This window comes from Suncus etruscus, chromosome 1 (assembly GCF_024139225.1).
Source record: "Suncus etruscus isolate mSunEtr1 chromosome 1, mSunEtr1.pri.cur, whole genome shotgun sequence".
Classification (NCBI taxonomy): Eukaryota; Metazoa; Chordata; class Mammalia; order Eulipotyphla; family Soricidae; genus Suncus; species Suncus etruscus.
In genome coordinates this window covers 96,817,203-96,839,134 of record NC_064848.1, presented here as the reverse complement: position 1 = coordinate 96,839,134, position 21,932 = coordinate 96,817,203, and the positions used below count along the sequence as shown (strand labels likewise).

Sequence of the window (21,932 nt, the reverse complement as noted above, 5' to 3'; positions counted from 1 at the left end):
ATCCTAGGCACTATTTTTTGAGGTACAGAAACTTCTCGGCTTAATATAGTCCCATCTTTTTATCTCTTCTTCCACTTGTTTGGAGAGTGCTGTTTCCTCCTTGAAGATGCCTTTAGTCTTAATGTCATGGAGTGTTTTTATTTACATGTTATTCTATACACCTTATGGTTCTGGGTTTGATATCCAGGTCTTTAATCCATTTGGATTTTACCTTTATGTACGGTGTTAGATGGGGGTCTAAGTTAGCTTTATTGCATGTGGCTGACCAGTTGTCCCTACACCACTTGTTGAAGAGGCTTTTCTTACTCCATTTTGCTTTTCTTGCTCCTTTATCAAAGATTAACTGATTTCTTTTTGGGGGAACATTCTATGAATACCTCAAGTCTATTCCATTGATCTGAGGGTCTGTCTTTATTCCAATACCACAGAGTTTTAATGACTATAGCTTTGTAATACAGTTTACTGTATATACTCGAGTATAAGCTGAGTTATTTTCTGTTTGTTTGTTTGTTTTGTTTTATTTTATTTTCTTGGGTCACACCCAGCAGTGCTCAGGGCCTACTCCTGGCTCAACAATCAGAAATTGCCCCCACAGTCTCGGGGGACCATATGGGATGCCAGGATTCAAACCATTGTCTTTCTGCATGCAAGGCAAATGCCTTACCACTGTGCTATCTCTCAGGCCTCTATAAGCTGATTTGTTTCGGCACAAAATTTTGCACAGAATCCCGAACTCAGTTTATACTTGAGTTATACAGATTATTTGATTTGGTGCATGCGCACCGAATCAAATGCATGTAGCTTCCAGTTGTCTTCTGCCATCTGCTGGAGGGGACGGGTGCTTCAGCTCACACCACAAGTCATGGCTGAGCTGAAGAGGTAGGCAGCTGAACTGAACTATATGCCACTAAACTATTTAACCCACAATATTCTATGCTTTGTATGAGACCAACAGCAGTGATGATGATAACTGTGTACTCAGTGATGATGACAATGTCTATGCTGATACCCTCATATCAGATACAGCTAAGCTCTGTTGGACATACAAATGAGGAGGAGGAGGGATCCAGTTTTGAAGAATTTTAATCTTTGTGATTTAGCTTGATTACTTGCTAAGCTATGGTTTTCTGCACTTTAAAGTTTTAAAGTTATTGTTGCTAGATTACAGGTGTTTTTTTTAGCAATTAATATTGAAAAACATTTAACCTACTGATTCCTCAATTATTGTAATTGTTTTGGATCTATGTATTTTGGGGGGTCACACCCGGCAGCACTCCGGGGTTAATCCTGGTTCTATGCTCAGAAATTGCTCCTGGCATGCTTGGGGGACCATATGGGATGCTGGTATTCGAACCATCGTCCTTCTGCATGCAAGGCAAACACCTTACCTCCATGCTCTTTCTCCGGCCCTGGGTCTATATTTTTATTTTTGAAATTTACCAGTGGCTGCTGTATTTTCCACCTTGGCTTATACTCAAGTCACTAAGTTTTCCTAGTTTTTAGGGTAAAATTAAGGGGGTCAGCTTGTACTCGAGTCAGCTTATACTCGAGTATAAATGGTAACGTTGGGGATCTCTACAATTTTCTTATTAAGTGAAACTAGCTGTTTCAAAAATTCAGATCTAGTATAGGTAGATTAAGTTTTCAGTTTTTATTGTTGATTCACAATTCAGAATTTAATTACACTTGTAGAAAGCTTTAAGGCTCTTATTTTGTCCATAATTTCATATGCTCCTATCATTGTAAGTGCCCGAATTAGTTGATCTGTTAAAGCAGAGGTAGTTTTTGACAAGTTGTCTGTTTTCCATGAATTAAGTACTTGATAGACTCTCTCCCTTAATGAAATAGTGCTGAGAATATAAAAATAAGTTTAATTATCAATTAAGTACACTGTTTTAAACTATTAAAATATTTTATATCTAGGTTTTATGAAGATTTACTAGATCAAAGTAATAATCACATAGTAAAGATAATCTGTAGAAGCTTAGCACAGACTGACACATAGATGTATGTTATCACCATGCCATCCCTGTTTTCTTGTGAAAAATCTACTCAATTTAAAAATACAGTTCTGGGGCCAGAGAGATAGCACAGCAGCGTTTGCCTTGCAAGCAGCCAACCCAGGACCTAAGGTGGTTGGTTCGAATCCCAGCGTCCCATATGGTCCCCCATGCCTGCCAGGAGCTATTTCTGAGCAAATAGCCAGGAGTAACCCCTGAGCACTGCCAGGTGTGGCCCAAAAAACAAACAAACAAAAAATACAGTTCTTTTTTTTTTTTTTTGTGGTTTTTGGGTCACACCCGGCAGTGCTCAGGGGTTATTCCTGGCTCCAGGCTCAGAAATTGCTCCTGGCAGGCACGGGGGACCATATGGGATGCCGGGATTCGAACCAATGACCTCCTGCATGAAAGGCAAACACCTTACCTCCATGCTATCTCTCCGGCCCCCAAAAAATACAGTTCTGAAAGACTTTTACAGAACTTGAAAAATAATAATTGTAAATAACTTACTGTAGACCAGTACTATACTACCAGTAAAATACTACATTCTTTGTAATTTGATTTTATGATAGCATGCATATTTTACTAGTAGTAAAATCCTTTTACCATGACAGGAGCAGAACCACAGAGAAGTTTGGAGACTTATCTAAGGTTACAAACCTAGGGAAGTCTTAAAACCAGGAGGTTTGTCTTAAGAGTCTTTGGACTTAACTGTTATACTCACATGATTTCAAATATGCAATAAATTAAGATAATCTTACATCTAATTAGAATTAGTGTTAATAGGAAATTTCAAAGCCTTTTAATAGCAGTATGTGATAAACTATAACTTAATATTAAATCTATAGCAAATGTATTTTTCATACATACCTTTTTGTAGACATATCATTTTCCAAGGTTGTCAGCTTCAATTTTTGACACAAAAATTCAAAATTTCTTTCAGTGATGCTAGTAGCAACTATTGTAATTATCTTTACTAAGATTTTCTCTGTATTTGAACATAAAAGAAAAATTAGACCATCTCTCATAAAAAGCATATTTTGAGTTAATAAAATAAGATGTACTATTGTTTCAGACGCTTCTTTCTCCTGACTTTTATATGTTTCCATTGCCCATTACAAGGAAAATGAATCCGCTTTCCTTGGGAGTTTGGTTGATAGAATTTTAGCAAGAAAATGTAATTATGGGGCCAGAGCTGTGTCGAAGCAGTAGGGCGTCTGCCTTGAACACGCTAACCTAGGACAGTCTGCGATTCGATCCCCCAGTGACCCATATGGTCCCCCAAGCCAGGAGCGATTTCTGAGCGCATAGCCAGGAGTAACCCCTGAGCATATCAACATTACCAAATGTGACCCAAAAACAAACAAAAAGAAAATGTAATTATGTAATGTTACAGTATTGTACTCCTATACAGTATTTTACCTTGGGACCAGAGTGAGACTACATAGTGGGTAGGCATCTTCTGTCCTATTTAAGGCTTCAGAATCTCATGTGGACCACCATTATTATTTTCAGGAGTAATTCTTTTTTTTCTTTCATTTTTTCTTTTGGTTTTTGGGTCACACCCGACAGTGCTCAGGGCTTACTCCTGGCTCTATGCTCAGATATCGCTCCTTACAGGCTCAGGGGACCATGTAGGAAGCTGGGATTCGAACCACTGTCGTCATGCATGCAAGGCAAATGCCCTACCTCCATGCTATCTCTCCAGCCTTAATCAGGAGTAACTCCTGACCATCATTAGATGTGGCCTCAGAACAAACAAACAAAAAGGTTTATGGCTTGGAAGAAATATTTTATGGATCTTGGGAAACCCTTAAAAACTTTATTTTGTAGAAATAAAGATACCATAAAATATCCCATTTTGGAGTTGGAGCAATAGTCAGTGGGTAGGTTGTTTGCCTTGCATATGGTTGACCCAAGTTTAATCCCTGAGATCTCATATGGTCCCCTGATCACCATCAGGAATAAACTCTGAGCACCTCTGGATATGGCCAAAAAACAAACAAAAATCTCATTTTATGATAATAATTAGAAAACAAATTTTCAAAACAAGTTAGAAAAAACTATTAATTTTATATTTTTATTTAAGTCTTGCAACAAGATTTTAGTATAAGGAGATGGATAATGTGAACACATTATTAATGGCCTTCTAACTTGATTAATTTATGTGATATAGGGCCCAGAAAGATAGCACAGCGGTGTTTGCCTTGCAAGCAGCCAATCCAGGACCTAAGGTGGTTGGTTCTAATCCCGGTGTCCCATATGGTCCCCCGTGCCTGCCAGGAGCTAATTTCTGAGCATACAGCCAGGAGTAACCCCTGAGCACCGCCGGGTGTGGCCCAAAAACCAAAAAAAAAAAAAATTTAAGCATTATTTTTTGTTTTGTTTTTGTTTTTGGCCCACACCCATTGATGCTCAGGGGTCACTCCTGGCTCTGAGCTCAGAAATTGCTCCTGGCATTGGGGGACCATATGGTATGCTGGGGGATCTAACAGCAGTCCGTCCTAGGCTAGCGCTTGCAAGGCAGATGTCTAACCTCTAACACCACCACTCTGGCCCCATTTTAAGCATTATTTTTTTTTAATATGGAATGCTTCATGAATTTGCATGTCATCCTTGCGCAGGGGCCATGCTAATCTTCTCTGTATCGTTCCAATTTTAGTATATGTGCTGCCGAAGCAAGCACTTAAGCATTATTTTTTTTAATTTATTTAATACCTATTAAATACTGTGTTAAACTGGAGAACCAAATTCTGGATCCTCTCTAAGAGGTAATAATGAACCACAAAGTTTGAAGTCTCTGGAAAAAGTGTATTTGTTGGTAGCACCCAATAAAGAATAATAAAGTTCTTTCTGAAAGTTATGTAAAAACTAATCTCTATCTGGTCTGAGAATAAAACATTAAAAGAAAATGAACCTATTCTCTGAGATGAGCACCCCTAAAGAGAGATTAAGGACAGAGAAATGAAGACTTCCCAATGATTGCACACAGGTGGTAATCATGGACCAAAAATTGAGTGACATAAATAAGGATTCATGTATTTCCTTCAAAGTCAAATATATGATTTTAGAACAGTTGCATACAGTCAGAAGTAATAAAGATTGTGTGTGGACTCTCCAAATCTGGCCACAACCATGAAGATAAATCTAAAGAAGATACCAATAGATGGAAAGGAGCCTGCTTTCCACTTATATTTACCTGTGTTCAGTTCAATTTTCATGAACCTGGAATAAATAATCTGAATCTAAGAAAAACCTTAACGAAAAGAATATGGAAGATGTAACTGTGTTCTGCTTCTGGCAGATTTAATATATAATTAAAACAGTCTCTTTAGGGGCTGGGCAGTGGCGCTAAAGGTAAGGTGCCTGCCTTGCCTGTGCTAGCCTTGGATGGACCGCGGTTCAATCCCCCGGTGTCCCATATGGTCCCCCAAGCCAGGAGCGACTTCTGAGCACATAGCCAGGAGTAACCCCTGAGCGTTACTGGGTGTGGCCCAAAAACCAAAAAAAAAAAAAAACCCAAAAAAAAAAACAGTCTCTTTAATTGACAGATACTAGAATATGACTTATAATCTAATTAGTAACAACTTACCACCTACCATCTCTTTCATCTGCCCTCTGTAGATAGTGTATAATAGTATGTAACTGTTTTCCTTTACAGATTTCCATTGGTGGTCTTAACAGAGGATTATTATCAAAATTTATTTCCTTCAGTGAACAAAGTCTGGAGATATTACTAGGTAGAGCTGTCAGATTGTTTCCTATCAGAAAAAAGTAATTTAATTATGCCTTCTATAAAAGCAAACAATGGTGAGAAAAATATATGGAACATTTACTGTCTCATTGTCATATTTCCAGAAGACCCTCATTATGCTAAAAATATCATATTATCATTTGAGTAAAAGCAGTGATAGTTCTTTTCCTAAAAGATGGGAAAATGTTATAGGGAGTTTTACTCTTATAATGCAACAAAGATCTTTACAAAGAGTTTTTAACTTTTTAATAAACATGTATCTGGAATTACTTTACATTAGCAAAAATTATAGACTTTCTATATACTGGTTTTATTTTTTTCTAATGTTCCTGACCACTAAATACCCATGAGTATAAATGTTGAAAGAAATTATATCTCAGTTGAAAATGGAAGTTCATGAAAAATTGAATAAGAAACTAGTAGTTAAAATAAAACCAGGAGAGATAAAAGCCAGAGAGATAGCACAGCGGTAGGGCATTTGCCTTGCATGCAGCCAATCCAGGACAGACGGTGGTTCAAATCCCAGAGTCCCATATGGTCCCCCGAGCTTGCCAGGAGCAATTTCTGAGTTCAGAGTTAGGAGTAACTCCTGAGCATTGCCGAGTGTGATCCCAAAACAAAACAAAACCCCAGAAAACTAAAGGCAATAATAGTAGCATTTGTTTATTAATAATTACATTTAATGTAAATAAACTTACCTCTTGAAAAGCACAGATTAGCTGGATAAATTGAAAAACATAACCCGAGTTCAGAGCAATAGCACAGCAAGTAGGTAATTTGCCTTGCACGAAGCCAACCCAGATTCAATCCCCAGCATCCCCTGAGCCTGCCTGCCAGAGTGATTTCTAAGTGCAGAAGTAATCCTTGAGTGCCACAGGGTATAGGCCAGAGACCAAAAAACAAAATAAAACAAACATATAAACAAAAACAACCCAGCATAAGCTACTTTCAGGACACAATTGTACAGAATTTTGGGAAAAATAAACATTTCTCAAAAAAATTAGAAATTGAACTTCCGGGGCCGGAGAGATAGTATGGAGGTAAAGCGTTTGCCTTGCATGCAGAAGGTCAGTGGTTCAAATCCCGGCATCCCATATGGCATCCCATATGGCATCCCATCTGCTCAAGGACCCTCTGAGCCTGCCAGGAGTGATTTCTGAGCATAGAGTCAAAAGTAACCTCTGAGCGCTGCTGAGTGTGATCCAAAAACCACACACACACACACACACACACACACACACACACACACACACACACAGAAATTGAACTCCCACATAATTCAACAATTATTCCAAAGGAATATGCCCTAGGGGCACAAAAGCACACTCCAGTATCTGGACTGTATCTGGACTCCTATGTTTATTGCAGCACTATTCATAACAGCTAGAATCTGGAAACAACCCCAAGTGCCTGAGAACAGATGAGTGGATAAACACATTATAGTATATCTACACAATGGAAAACTATGCAGCTATTAGGAAAAATGAAATGAATACATTTTTTTTTTTTTTTTTTTGGTTTTTGGGCCACACCCGGTGACGCTCAGGGGTTACTCCTGGCTATGCGCTCAGAAGTCGCTCCTGGCTTGGGGGACCATATGGGATGCCGGGGGATCGAACCGCGGTCCGTCCTAGGCTAGCGCAGATAAGGCAGGCACCTTACCTCCAGCGCCACCGTCCGGCCCCTGAATACATTTTCTTAAACATGGATGAATATGGAAATTATTATGCTGAGTAAAATGAGGCAGAGTGAGAGGGATATACATAGAATTACCACATTTATTTGTGAGATATAAAAAAGAGATAGTATGGTAATATTCAAACAGAAATGAAGGCCAGAGGATGCCTCATGGTAGGTAGCTTGCCAGAAATAGTGGGAGAGTGCAGTTAGGGTGGAGAAGGAACCATTATAACAATGATAGTTGTAAATGATCATTCGGGATAAGAACTGAGAATTTGGGGCCGGGTGGTGGCGCTAGAGGTAAGGTGCCTGCCTTGCCAGCGCTAGCCTTGGACGGACTGCGGTTCGATCCCCCGGTGTCCCATATGGTCCCCCAAGCCAGGAGCAACTTCTGAGCGCATAGCCAGGAGTAACCCCTGAGCGTTACCGGGTGTGGCCCAAACAAAAAACAAACAAACAAACAAAAAAAAGAACTGAGAATTTAAGACCTTGATATCAGACCTGGAACCATAAAGTATATATATAGAAGAACATTTCTATATAGGTAGGTAAATCATTCTATGGCATTGAGACTAAAGGCATCTTCAAGGAGGAAACATCATTGTCCAAACAAAGATAAACAAATGGAACTACATTAAACTGAGAACCTTCTGCACATCATAGAAAATAGTGACTAGGATACAAAGGCCACCCACAAAACTGGAGAAACTATTCACCCAATACCCATCAGATAAGGGGCTAATATATAGATATAGATATAGATATAGATATAGATATAGATATAGATATAATATATATAGGCACTGACAGAACTTAAGAAAAAATCCAACCCCATCAAAAAATGGAATACAAAATGACACTTCCTCAAAGAAAAAATACAAATTTCCAAAATGAAAAAAAATGCACATGAATAAATGCTGAACATTACTAATCATCAGGGAGATACAAATCAAAACAACAATGAGGTACTATCTCATACCACATAACTGGCACACATCACAAAGAACAAAAACAATCAGTGCTTGCAGGGAGAAAGAAACGCTTAATCACTGCAGATAGGAATGCTGTCTAGTCCAGCCTTTATGGAAAACAATATGGAGAGTCCTCAAAAACTGGAAATTGACCCCCCATATGATCCAACTCCTAGGGATATATCCTAGGAACACAAAAACGCAATACAAAAAAGGCCTCTAAACACCTATATTTTTAGAAGTACTACTTACAATAGCCAAAATCTGGAAACAACCCAGATGCCCGACAACAGATGAGTGGCTAAAGAAACTATGGTACAAAAGGTCAAATCCAAAGGGATTAAAGATCTTGATATTAGACCTAGAACTATAAGGTGTATGGAAGAACACATAGGTAAAACACTCTATGACATCTTTAAGGACAAAACAGCACTCTATCTAAACAAGTGGAAGCAGAGATAAACAGATGGGACTATATTAAGTTGAGAAGCTTCTGCACCTCAAAGGAAATAGTGACTAGGATACAAAGGCCACCCACAGAATGTAAGAAACTATTCACCCAATACCCATCAGATAAGAGGGTGATATCTACAATATACAAGGTACTGACAGAAATTAACAAGAAAAAAAATCTAACCCCATCAATAAGTGGGGAGAAGAAATGAGCAGATAGTTCCTCAAAGAAATACAAATGGACAAAAGGCACATGAAAAAATGCTCCACCTCACTAATCATCAACAACAATGAGGTAAATAAAAATAACTCAAAACAACAATGAGGTACCATCTAACACCACAGAGACTAGTACACATCACAAAGAACAATAAGTGCTAGCAGGGATATGGGGAAAAAGGAACTCTCATTCACTGTTGGTGGGAATGCCATCTAGTCCAGCCTTCATGGAAAACAATATGGAGATTCCTCAAAAAACTGAAAATTGGGCTCCTATATGATCCAGGTATACTACTCCTAGGGATATGCCCTAGGAACACAAAAATGTAATACAAAAATACCTTCTGCACACCTGTATTTGTTAGCCAGAATCTGGAAACAATCCAGATGCCCTTCAACAGATGACAATAGGCTGGAAGGACTGGTCCAGGATATGAAGGTCACCACAGAGTGGTGAGTACAGTTAGAGAAATAACTACACTGACAACTATGGTGACCATGTTAATGAGTGAGAAAACTAGAATGCCTGTCTCAAATACAGCGGGTGGGGAAGGAGGAAGATTGGGAGCATTGGTGATGGGAATGTTTCACTAATGAAGGGGGGTTTTCTTTATATGACTGAAACCCAACTACAATCACGTCTGTAATTAAGGTGTTTAATAAAGATGGTATTAAAAAAAAGAATCTTGAAACAACCCAGATGCCAGATGCCCTTAAACAGATGAATAGCTAAAGAAACTGTGGTACATATACACAATGGAATACTATGCAGTGGTCAGAAAAAAATGAAGTCATGAAATTTTTCTATACATGGATGGACATAGAAACTATTATGCTGAGTGAAATAAGTCAGAGGGAGAGAGATAGACACAGAATAGTTTCAATCATCTATCTATGTGATTTAAGAAAAATAAAAGTCACTATTGTAATAATACCCAGAGACAATAGAGATGAGGGCTAGAAGGACTAGCTCACGATATAAAGCTCACCACAAATAGTGAATCTAGTTAGAGAAATAATTATAGTTATACCTATCATGACAATGGTAGTGACTAAAAGATATAGAATGTCTGTCTTGAATAGGCACTGGGTGGGAGAGAAGGAAGTTGGTGGTAGAAATGTTGCACTGGTGAAGGAGTGTTCTTTTTTTTTTTAATTTGTTTTTTTGGCCACACCTGGTAGTGCTCAGGGGTTACTCCTGGCTTTGTACTCAGAAATCATACCTGGCAGGTTCGGTGGACTATATGGGATTCCAGGAATTGAACCTAAGTCTGTCCTGCATGCAAGTCAAATTCCCTACAGCTGTGCTATCACTCAGCACAAGGGGGGGGTGTTCTTTTTTATAACTAGAACCCAACTACAAACATGTTTGTAATTATGGTGATGGTGCTTAAATAAAGATTTTTTTTTTTTTTTTTTTTTGGTTTTTGGGTCACACCCGGCAGTGCTCAGGGGTTATTCCTGGCTCCAGGCTCAGAAATTGCTCCTGGCAGGCACGGGGGACCATATGGGACGCCGGGATTCGAACCGATGACTTCCTGCATGAAAGGCAACCGCCTTACCTCCATGCTATCTTTCCGGCCCCAGATATTTTTTTAAAAAAAGAAACTGTAGTACATATATACACAATGGAATTCTTTTTCACTATTGTAGTTATTATTTAGAGATTTATTTTTCTTTTTCTTTGCTGGGTCCATTTTTTTTTCTTTTTTCTTCCATTTTTCTTTTTTTCTCTCACTCTTCTTTCTTTTTTCTATGCAGCCATCTGGAAAATTGAAGTCATGAAATTTTCCTATACATAATGGACATGGAAACTATTATGTTAAGCAAAATAAGCCAGAGGGAGACAGATACAGAATATTCTCACTCATAGGTAGAAAAAAAAAAAAGACAGTATGGTAATATCTAGAAACAGTAGAGATGAGGGCTGGAAGGACCAGCCTATGATATGAAGCTTACCACCAAGAATGGTGAGTGCAGTTAGAGAAATAACTACACTAACTGCTATCTTTACTATGTTAGTGAGTGAGAGAAATGGAATACTTGTCTCAAAGACAGGCAGGGGTTGAAAGAGAAAGAAGATGGGTTGCACTGGTAAAAGGGGTGTACTTTTTTGGGGGGTTAAATACATAAAATTTTTTATTTTAAAAATGTGCTCCCGGGCCCGGAGAGATAGCACAGCGGTGTTTGCCTTGCAAGCAGCCGATCCAGGACCAAAGGTGGTTGGTTCGAATCCCGGTGTCCCATATGGTCCCCCGTGCTTGCCAGGAGCTATTTCTGAGCAGACAGCCAGGAGTAACCCCTGAGCACCGCCGGGTGTGGCCCAAAAACCAAAAAAAAAAAAAAATGTGCTCCCAATGTAGGACCCTCTAAATATATAATATATAAATAAGCCTAAAGGGAAACATTGAGAAAAATAAAATAGTGGTGGACTTTTACTGCTTTAAATTTATTTTATTTTCTTCCCCTCTTCTTTCTATTATTGTTGCTTTTGTGATAAGTGTGGCTTTCTGGACACTTGTTATGGTTCTCACTTGGTTACTCACATACTGACTTGTAGTGCTCACCAGAAATCACACAATTTAGTTATAGTGCTTGCACACAATTAGTTGTGGTGTGCAAAAGATTGTAAATTTGTTTAGTCCAAGGTCCCAGAGAGTTTATTTTTTTGGTTTGCACTTAGGTATGTGGATCACTACTAGGGATTGAATGCTTGGGCTCATACTTCAAGGCAGGAGTTTTAATACTGCACCATGCCTGGACCCTCCTCTTTTAAGAGGCTTTAATGCCTTTTTACCTTAGTGAATAAATCTTCCATACAGAAGTCAACAGAGTGAGCTGGAGCAATACAACAGCAGATAGGGAAATAGGTTTAGACTCAGTCAACCCAAATTGTGTCCCTAGCACCCACATAGTTGCCCAAGTCCTGCCAGGAGTGATCTTTGAATACAGAGCCAGCAGTAAGCCCTGAACACCACAAACTCCAATAAATAAACACCAAACCAATAAAATAAAATGAGAGCAAACTTCCAAACATTTTTGCATAGACATGATTATTATAATTTTGAAATAAGAAAGAATAAATTAATAGTAACCAGAGAGAGAATACTCAAAGGACTTTAGTGATGCTTTTCATACAGGAGGCTCAGGTTCAATCTTTAGCACTGAATCGTCCCTGTGCACTACTTGAAGTAGCCCATTAGCACTGCACTAAGTGCCCCTGAGCATTGCTAGATCTGACCCTCCAGCCTCCAAAAGAGAAAACTATATACCAGTATCTCTGATGCACAAAGAATTACACATTCTCAAAAAAATAGGAACAGGCCACATTCAATAGCATTAAAATATACCATACTCATCTTGAATTTATTTCAGGGACACAATGATTGTTCAATATTTGCAACTGCACATCAATGAAAGATTGTAAAAAAATAATCATATCAAAAAATCAGAGAAAAACAAATACTGACTTAAGATTTAATTCAGTTTTGTTTTCTACTTGAACAGTCTGTTCTCCTTTGTTTATTTGGTTTGGGGCCATACCTATCAATGATCAAGAGTTACTCCTGGCTCTGCACTCAGGAATTAATTCTGGGGGGTGCTCAGGGGATCATATGGGATGCCAGGGATTAAACTTGGATTGGTATGTGCAAGGCAAATGCCCTACCTACTGTACTTTCTCTCCAGTCCTAACCAAGGACTTCTTAAATTTGCTTCACTTTTTCTTCTTTGAGGAATTATCTGTTCATTTCTTCTCCCCATTTTTTTGATGGGATTAGATTTTTTTTTCTTGTTAAGTTCTGTCAGTATCTTATATAACTCAGATATTAGCCTCTTATTTGATGGTGAAAGCAATTGGAGAAATAACTGCACTGACATCTATTATGACAATGGTAGTGAGTGAAAGAAGTAGATAAATACAGTTGTCTTAAATACAGGCAAGAGGTGGGGGAGGAGGGAGTTGGGGGGCATAGATGGTGGGATGTTGCATTGGTGATGGGGTGTGTATTCTTTGTTGTAATTAAAACCCAAATACAAAACATGTTTGTAATCATGTTGTTAAATAAAGATTTAAAGAAAAGTTTGCTTTGGGGCCAGAGAGATAACATGGAGATAAGGTGTTTGCCTTGCATGCAGAAGGTCAATGGTTCGAATCCCAGCATCCCATATGGTCCCCGAGCCTTCCAGGAGCGATTTTCTGAGCCTAGAACCAGGAGTAACCCCTGAGCACTGCCGGGTGTAACCCAAAAAACAAAACAAAAACAAAACAAAAAAAACCCTTGCTTCACTAGCCCTATTCCTTCTTGAATCACATAATACAACCTGCTTAAACACTGAATCAATTTTGAATTAACTTTATCATGATGTATTCAGAAACTTTTACTATTGTCAAATGTTTCCATTATGACAACCACATAAAACTGCATCTGTAGTGGAATCAGAGGCGTAATAAAGTGCTAGAGAAAATGCTGACCTGATATTGTATAAATGTGTTTAATGGGAAGGAGGTCTGTTTCAGAAAGGAAAGAAATACTGAAAGAATGGGTAAGGACAGAGAAAATAATAAATAAATGAATATATGTTCAGCATGCTACTAGATTATAGTCCTTTTGAGGGAAGTAATAAAACTTTATGCTTTGCTTTCATTTTCTTTTTTTTTTTGGGGGGGGTGCACACCCAGTGTTGCTCAGGGGTTACTCCTGGCTGTCTGCTCAGAAATAGCTCCTGGCAGGCACAGGGGACCATATGGGACACTGGGATTCGAACCAACCACCTGCATTGTCTGCTTGCAAGGCAAACGCCACTGTGCTATCTCTCCGGGCCCTTGCTTTTATTTTCTATATCTAGGATAGCAAAATTTCCCAATAGACACTAAATACATTGTGTTGACTATTCTATCTTGTCAGCAAAATTCACCCTCTAAGACTTTACTTACTGAAAAGATTATTGATGACAATGTTTGGCACTCACCACTCATGTTTAGTTGTTGGAGATCATTTAAAGCTAAAAATGCTGGTGGAAAATAACTTATTTGATTATTGTGTGCATTTAAACTAACCAAACTTTTCAGTTCCTCTATAGTTTTTGGAATCTCTGTGATTGAATTATTCGAAATATCAAGTCTTTTAAGTTGAGTCATCTCAGACAGTTCTTCTGCAAGTCTTGTTAGCTGAAATACACATTACACAATCATATTTTAAGTTAATATTTGACTAATATTTACAATTAAAAATAAAATGACAGGATTATTTATTTATATTTGCTTTAGAAGAGATATTTTTATCATGCCACAAAACCTGATTCCCTTTATCAGTATAAACCACAACAGTCTATAGCATATAAACACTTATTTTATCTTACAAATTTAATCCTATGACTTACTAACCCACTTTACACATTTTGTCTACACCCTGTGATCATTATATCTTATATCATTTTTTTCTTTTCTAAATATGACTCTGCTCTGGTTTCCTTATTTCCTTGAAGTTTTTCTCAACTACTTTGTCCCACATTTGATGTCCTTTATTTCTGTTATGATTTGTGTTGCTTTTTATTAGTTTCTTGTGTTTTTCTTTTTTATTTATTTATTTTTTAAAGCAGTTTATTGCGGGGCCGGGAAGGTGGTGCTAGAGGCAAGGTGTCTGCCTTGCAAGTGCTAGCCAAGGAAGGACCACGGTTTGATCCCTCGGTGTCCCATATGGTCCCCCCAAGCCAGGGGAAATTTCTGAGCGCATAGCCAGCAGTAACCCCTGAGCGTCAAACGGGTGTGGCCCAAAAACCAAAAAAAAAAGCAGTTTATTGATTCATTTATTAATTGATCGGTCATTGGAACACACCCAGTGATGCTAAGGGGTTACTCTGGGCTCAGAAATCGCTCCTGGCAAGCTTCTGTGGCCATATGAGATGCCAGGAATCGAACTGAGTCTGCCCCAGGTCAGCTGCTTGCAAGACAAAAGCCTCACCACTGTGCTGTTTCTCCAGCCCCTTTCTTGTTTTTTAAATGACATTTTAAAATACACGTTTCTTGCTGTTTACATGTTCATAACCAGGATGCATTTTATTTTGTTTCAGTTTTAGTTTTGGGTTTAGTTTTGGTTTAGTTTAGTTTCAGAGCTTACTCCTGCCTCTGTAGTCAGGAATCTGTCTTGAAAGGGTCAGGGAAACATATGGGGTGATGTGGATTGAACCCAGGTTGACTGTAAAGCAAGCATCCTACCCTTTGTATTATCACACAATGTCTGCCCAGTATACATTTTAAATAAATTCTGAATAAACCTTTTTACACTGATCAGAACTTAGTGACATAATTTCAATTAAGAATTTCTAATACTGGGGACCAGAGTGATAGCATGGTGGGTGGGGTGTTTGCCTTGAATGCAGCCAACCCAGGTTCAATCCCCAGCATCCCATATGCCCCCCCCCCAAGCCCACAAGGAGTAATTCCTGAGTGCAGAGCCAGGAGTAACTCCTAAGTGTGGCCCAAAATTAAAAAAAAATTTCTAATACTGGGGCAGAGAGATCATACAGTAAAGATACTTGCTTAGCACACAGCTGACCTGGATTTGATCCCCAAATCCCATTATGGTCCCCCGAATATCAGTAGGAGTGATTTCTGATTTAAGAGCCAGGAGAAGCCCTAGCACCACTGGATGTGACCAATAACAAAATTTTAAAAAAAAAGGGATCCCTTGAACAGAAAGTATTGCAAAGATAAAGTAAAATAAATACTTTAGTGAAAAGGAATAAGTGTAGTCAAAATAAGACCATTATGTGTGAGATGAAAAAGTTCTCTTACTGGAAACAACCTAAGTGCCCGAGTACAGATGAGTGGATAAAGAAATTGTAGTACATCTGTGCAATGGAATACTACGTGGTGGTTAGGAAAAATAAAGTCATGAATTTTGCTTATGCATGGATGAATATGGAGAGTTATGCTGAGTGAAATGAGTCAGAGAAAGAGGAATATATATAAAATAGTCTCACTCATTTGTAGGATATAAGTTAAAAAGCTAGTATGGCAATAATATCCAGAGACAATAGAGAGTAGGGCCAAGAAGACCAGTCCATGGTAGGAAGCTTGCCACAAATAGTGGAAAGTATAGTTAGGGCAGAGAAGGGAACACTATAACAATGATAGTTGAAGCTGACCACTCTGGACTAGAACTGGTACCAAAAGGAAATAAAATGATATGCATGATACCTCTTCATTATGTGGTTCTATGCAAACCCAGTGTCTAAAAGAAAAAAAAGTGAGAAAGGGAGAGGAAGGGAGGAAAAGAGGGAGGGAAGGATAGAGGGAAAGAGAAAGAGAAGGTGAGAGAGAGTACAATGTCTGTCTCAGAGGCAGGCAGTAAGGAGGATGGGAGGTAAACTGGGAAATTGTTGGTGGAAAATGTTCTCTAGTGAAAGGTGGTTACATTGTATGACTGAATCTCAATCATGAACAACTTTTCTAAACTATGGTGTTTAAAGAAATAATTAAATAAATATAAAATAAAATAAGTTCTAGCAAACAAAAGAATTTTGAATGTATTGAGTGTATGGTCCTTGAAGAACAAACATTAAGCTTCCAGATTTTGTAAAAGAGGCTTAAAAGCCCTAACTTCAGTATTAGATTTTAAGAGGTTAAAAGTATTTTCTGTGAGGAGCCGGAGTGGTAGTGCAGCAGTAGGGCGTTTGCCTTGCACGCAGCTGACCTAGGAGTGACACACCCTGGTGCTTGATATGGTCCCCCAAGTCAGGAGCGATTTCTGAGTTCATACCCAGGAGTAACCCTGAGTATCACCGAGTGTGGCCCCCCCTCCAAAAATTTTTTTTTCTGTGCAGGTGTGTAGTTGAGAGACCTGGCAGGTACTTGAGAGCTTTTCCAGGTTCTGTACTCAGGAGACTGGATAGTCAGGATCATACATGGTGCTGGAGATCAAATTGTGATTGGCCTCATGCTAGGTAAGCACGTTATCTCCTGTAAAATCACTCTGGTCCTTGGAATAAATTTTGTAAATCGAAGTTTCCAAATCTGAAATTTAGGAATTATCAGCAAAATAGACATTAACTTATTTCTTTTGTGCAAAACTTGATAATTTTTAATATACTGGTGTTTATTGTGATTCTCTAAAAACCTTGTGCTTATTAAAGCTATTTGTTCATTAAAACACTTCTACTCCTTGCTTGGATGATTTTCCTAGAGCCTTTAATAATTTTGAGTCTATGTTTGTTCTGACTATTCAGGTGTGTTTCTTGTAGGCAGCAGAAGTTGGATTCAGTTTTTTGATCCATTTAGCCACTCTGTGTCTCTTAACTGATACATTTAGTTCATTGACATTGAGAGAGATAATTGTCATGGGATTTAGTGTCATCTTTGCACTTCTACTTCTTAAGGCTTTATTTTATTTCTTTTGAAAAGCAGATTATAAAACTAGTGTTTTAAGGTACTGATTTTTATATGTTTAGATTTGAGAAGTATTTAATGTTACTATAATAATCAGGTTAAAGATAATAAATGTCTTCTTTACAATATTTACTGAGAATTTGACATAAATTTTGAATATTTTTTGGTTCTTGTACCACACTGGATGTGCTCAGAGCTTATGCTTAGTTCTATGCTCAGAGATCCTGGTAGACCTGTGGGGACTATATGGGGTGCAGGGATGAAACTTGAATTGGAAACCAGACAAGTGCCTTGCCTGCTATACTCTTTTCAGCCCCTAATTTTTTTGTGTTACTAATTTAAGGTTTTTATTTATTTTTTGGCTTTTGGGCCACACCCAGTGATGCTCAGGGGTTACTCCTGGCTATGCACTCAGAAATTGCTCCTGGCTTGGGACCATATAGGATGCCGGGGAATCAAACCCAGGTCCATCCTAGGTTAGTGTGTGCAAGCCAGATGCCCTACCGCTTGCGCCACCACTCCAGCCCCTATTTTAAGTTTTGACCCATATTTAGTAATACTCACTGGCTACACCCAGCTCAGTGCTCAAGGGTGTGCTAAGAGCAATGTAGTGCTAGTGTTCGAACCAGACTTCGTGCCAACAAAGCAAGTGCTGCTGATTTGTCTCTGTCCGTTTTTTATTTATTTATTACTATTATTATTATTGTTTGTTTATGGGGCCACACCCAATGATGCCCAGGGGTTACTCCTAGCTATGTGCTCAGAAATCGCTTCTGTTTCGGTGGACCATATGGGATGCCGAGGATCGAACCAAGGTTTCTCTGGGACTGGCCGCATGCCAGTCAAATGCACTAATGCTGTGCTATCACTCTGGACCCTGTTTTGATTTTTTTTAAAGTACTAACATGGGCTGAGTATATACTCAATAATGGTACAACACATGCTTCACATTTATAGACCTTGGATTCATTTGTGATATCCTCCAAATATGCCCATAATATTCATACTTAAGTATAATGAAATGCTTAACTATAAGAATATTTATTCTTTCTCAGTCTCCAGCTCCTTCTGTTGCAGTTTGTAATACTTTCTTTTTAGTCACATTTACTAAGATACAAAGAAGAACATTTATTATTATTAATATAACACAATTTTATTTTATTCCATAAATAAATAAAATATATGACAATGGTTATATTTATGATAATAAAAATTGCAACATTCTTGGCTTTCTCCATTTTGGGAGAATGGACCTGTGTCTCAACCTGATTTATTTTTTTCTGTATTGGAGAGTAAGGGTTGAGCCAGACCTAGTGGTTCCCATATTTTACTTTTGGCTGTGTGCTCAGGGATCAGTCCTGAAGTGCTACGGGGACCATATAGAGTAACAGGAATCAAACCGTGGTCAATTACATGCAGGGCAAGCGCCCTACCAGCTATACTACTAGCTCTTCAGCTCCCTGGAATCATTTTACTTTATGGGGTCCTATTGTCTCTTTCCAATATGGAGAAACCTTCATTTTCTCTTGAATATTTCTCTTTTTTTCTCTATATCTATAACATAGTTAAATATTAACGAAAAATAATTAATTGCAAGGATAATGTACTATATTATATCTATATTATACTATATAAGAATTATACTATATCATGGGGGAAATGTTTATAAATACATTAAATGAAAGTTGAAGAATTTTTCATGAATGCATTTTTTTGTTTGTTTGTTTTTGGGTCACACCCGGCGGTGCTCAGGGGTTACTCCTGGCTGTCTGCTCAGAAATAGTTCCTGGCAGGCACGGGGGACCATATGGGACACCGGGATTCGAACCAACCACCTTTGGTCCAGGATCAGCTGCTTGCAAGGCAAACGCCACTGTGCTATCTCTCCGGGCCCTCATGAATGCACTTTTACAATTATAAAGCCATACAAAATAAACCCCTGAAAGTTATTTCAGCACATGACCAGCAATTATAATGGTATACCTACATAGTGACTTTTCAATACTTTTTTTAAATTTCCAATTTTTCAATATCGGTCTTATATTGTAATATATAATTTTATTTTTTCTAGAGGGCCAGGGAGATGTTCAGAGATCTGGAATGGTGATTTACATGTGGATGCCTAAATGTGACCCCTGGCACTGCAGGTTACCCAACCACAAGTTTGCTAGGGAGAAACCTCCAAGCACAGTGCAAGGAGCCATAACCTCCAAGAATTAGATGTGACCTCAAAAAGAAAAAAGAAAAAAAAAAAAAAAAACGGAGAGGGAAATGCTTGCTCTTTAAAAACAAAATACTCCATTAAACTTAAAAAATGTCCCCATACAAAAACATATAATACAATTAGATTCTGCCTGCCTCCCTCCAGTTCTACCTTCCCTCCAAAGCCAAAATCATAATGACTTACCTTTCTTCCATTTAATTGACTTATATTTAGTTCTTCCAGTGATCGAAGTTGGCATAATTCAGTTGGAAAATATAAAAATTGGTTGCTTGCTAAATTTAGTTTTTGGATTTCTTCTAAGTTACAGATATCTGAAGGGATGTTTGGTATTTGATTTTCTGAAAGGTCAAGTACTTGCAGTTTTCTTAAAGTGCACACTTCAATAGGGAAAGCATCAAACTTATTACAGCATAAGATAAGAGTATGAAGTGATACCATGTTGTAGATAGACTGAGGAATTGTCCTTATTTGGTTTTTACCAAGATCCAAGTATTTCAGCTTAGTAAGAGAACATAAGTGATCAGAGAATATGTAGAGCTTGTTTTTATTCAACTCTAAATGAAGCAGTTGTGTGCTAAATGATAGATCAATAGGTATTTCTGTAATATAGTTTCCATTAAAACTCAAATAAGAGAGAGTATCCAAAGCACACAAACCTACTGGAAAATATATTATTTTATTATTATTAAATTCAACTTTAGTTATTTTTGTGCAGTTTTTTATCTCAATGGGAATTTCTGTGATTAAATTGTCTGAAAACTCCAGACTGAACATATTGTTAAGATGGGAAATATCTTCAGTGATTTTCTCTATATTATTTCTATTTACATGTAGTTTTCTTAAATTTTTAAGCTTATGGATATTCTTAGGAAGTTCTCTTAATTGATTATCACTAAGAATAAGGCATTCCAACATCATACAATGGGAAATTTTCTCTGGTATTTCTTTTAATAAATTTTTATCAAGTGTTAGAATTCTTAGTTCCCTAAAATTCTCAATTTTGTGTGAAATAACTTCCAACTTATTATCCGTCAGTTGGAGTTCTTTTATTTTGAGTAGTTGAAATATTTGCACAGACAGAAATGTAAGTTTATTATGATCCAGAAAAAGACTTTCTAAATTTTTAAGCTCCTTGATTTCTTTTGGTAAACTGCTTATCAGGTTTCCAGTAAGGTTTAATGAAATTAAATTTGGAAGGAAGCATAGAGATGTATGAAATATTGTTAATTGATTATATTCAAGATTGAGAATGCTTAATTTTTTCAAACTAGACAGGCTCTCAGGTATGTCCTTTAACTTATTTTTAGCCAAACTTAAAATTTCCAAGTTTTCAAGCTTTTCTAAGCCAGAAGGAAAAATAGCAATGTCATTGTTATTTAAAAAGAGTTGTGTTATATTACTGAGCTGTGATATTTCTTTAGGTATATGTGATATTTGATTGTGACTGACATTTAGTATTTTTAAATTTTGAAGTAAATGAATTTCAGGTGGAAGTGATGATAACTCATTTTCTTGCAGGGATAGAATTTCAAGTCCTAATAGATCTCTTAAATCTGCTTCTTTTAAGCTCTTAATTTGGTTCTCATCTAAATAGAGGTATGTTATATATTTTACTCTTAAAGTGTCCATAGGGAAATCATGCAAACCCTTGGCTTTAAGGTTAACAGTAAATTTTTCTGTCTCTGAGGAAAGTTCTTTCTGATTTTCTTTGAATAGTTGTGGATAATTATTTACTAATGCTTTATCAGATAGCATGTCAGAAAAAGACTGAGATTCTGCAACTAACTCAGTTTTTAATAATGATGAACTTAGTAAACTGTCATCTTCATTTATTTCAGAAGACTGATAAGTATTCATTTGTTCTTCATTACTCTTAAATATATGTGAAAAGAAGGATGCAAATTCCTCGTCCTTTTCAGGATATGTTTTAGAAGTCTGATTAGAAGGATTTTCATCAGATGAATTATTAAATTTAGATTGTTCATTAAACTGACTAGAGATATCTGTTAGATTTTTTGAAGTATATTCCTCTTCAGACATTTTTATCGGCTGATATGTTCACAAATAATGAGCTTAGAACTTGATTTTAATTTTTATGTTCGATTTTTCTCAGTGGACCTACAAAAATGTTAATTATTAAAGGAATAAATGTAACAAATTGTCAGTCTAATGAATTTCATAATATTTTACTTTATAATAAATAACTTAATACAAAGTACATAATTTATAATAAATAAAGTAA

The 21,932-nt window shown here is 37.4% G+C and overlaps 1 protein-coding gene and 1 non-coding gene across 2 annotated transcripts; both read right to left on the bottom strand.

Moving 5' to 3' along the window:
• Positions 1 to 1,669: 1,669 nt before the first annotated feature.
• On the bottom strand, positions 1,670 to 21,730 carry LRRD1 (leucine rich repeats and death domain containing 1). The gene is made up of 5 exons (XM_049776139.1): positions 19,874 to 21,730; positions 14,049 to 14,247; positions 5,600 to 5,761; positions 2,871 to 2,988; positions 1,670 to 1,850 (listed from the first exon to the last, which is right to left on the bottom strand). The coding sequence occupies exons 1-5, from the start codon at positions 21,728 to 21,730 to the stop codon at positions 1,670 to 1,672; spliced, it is 2,517 nt and encodes an 838-aa protein (XP_049632096.1).
• Positions 4,580 to 4,686, bottom strand: LOC125997190 (U6 spliceosomal RNA). Its single transcript, XR_007491641.1, has one exon. It is a non-coding gene; the product is annotated as a U6 spliceosomal RNA (small nuclear RNA).
• Positions 21,731 to 21,932: the final 202 nt, after the last annotated feature.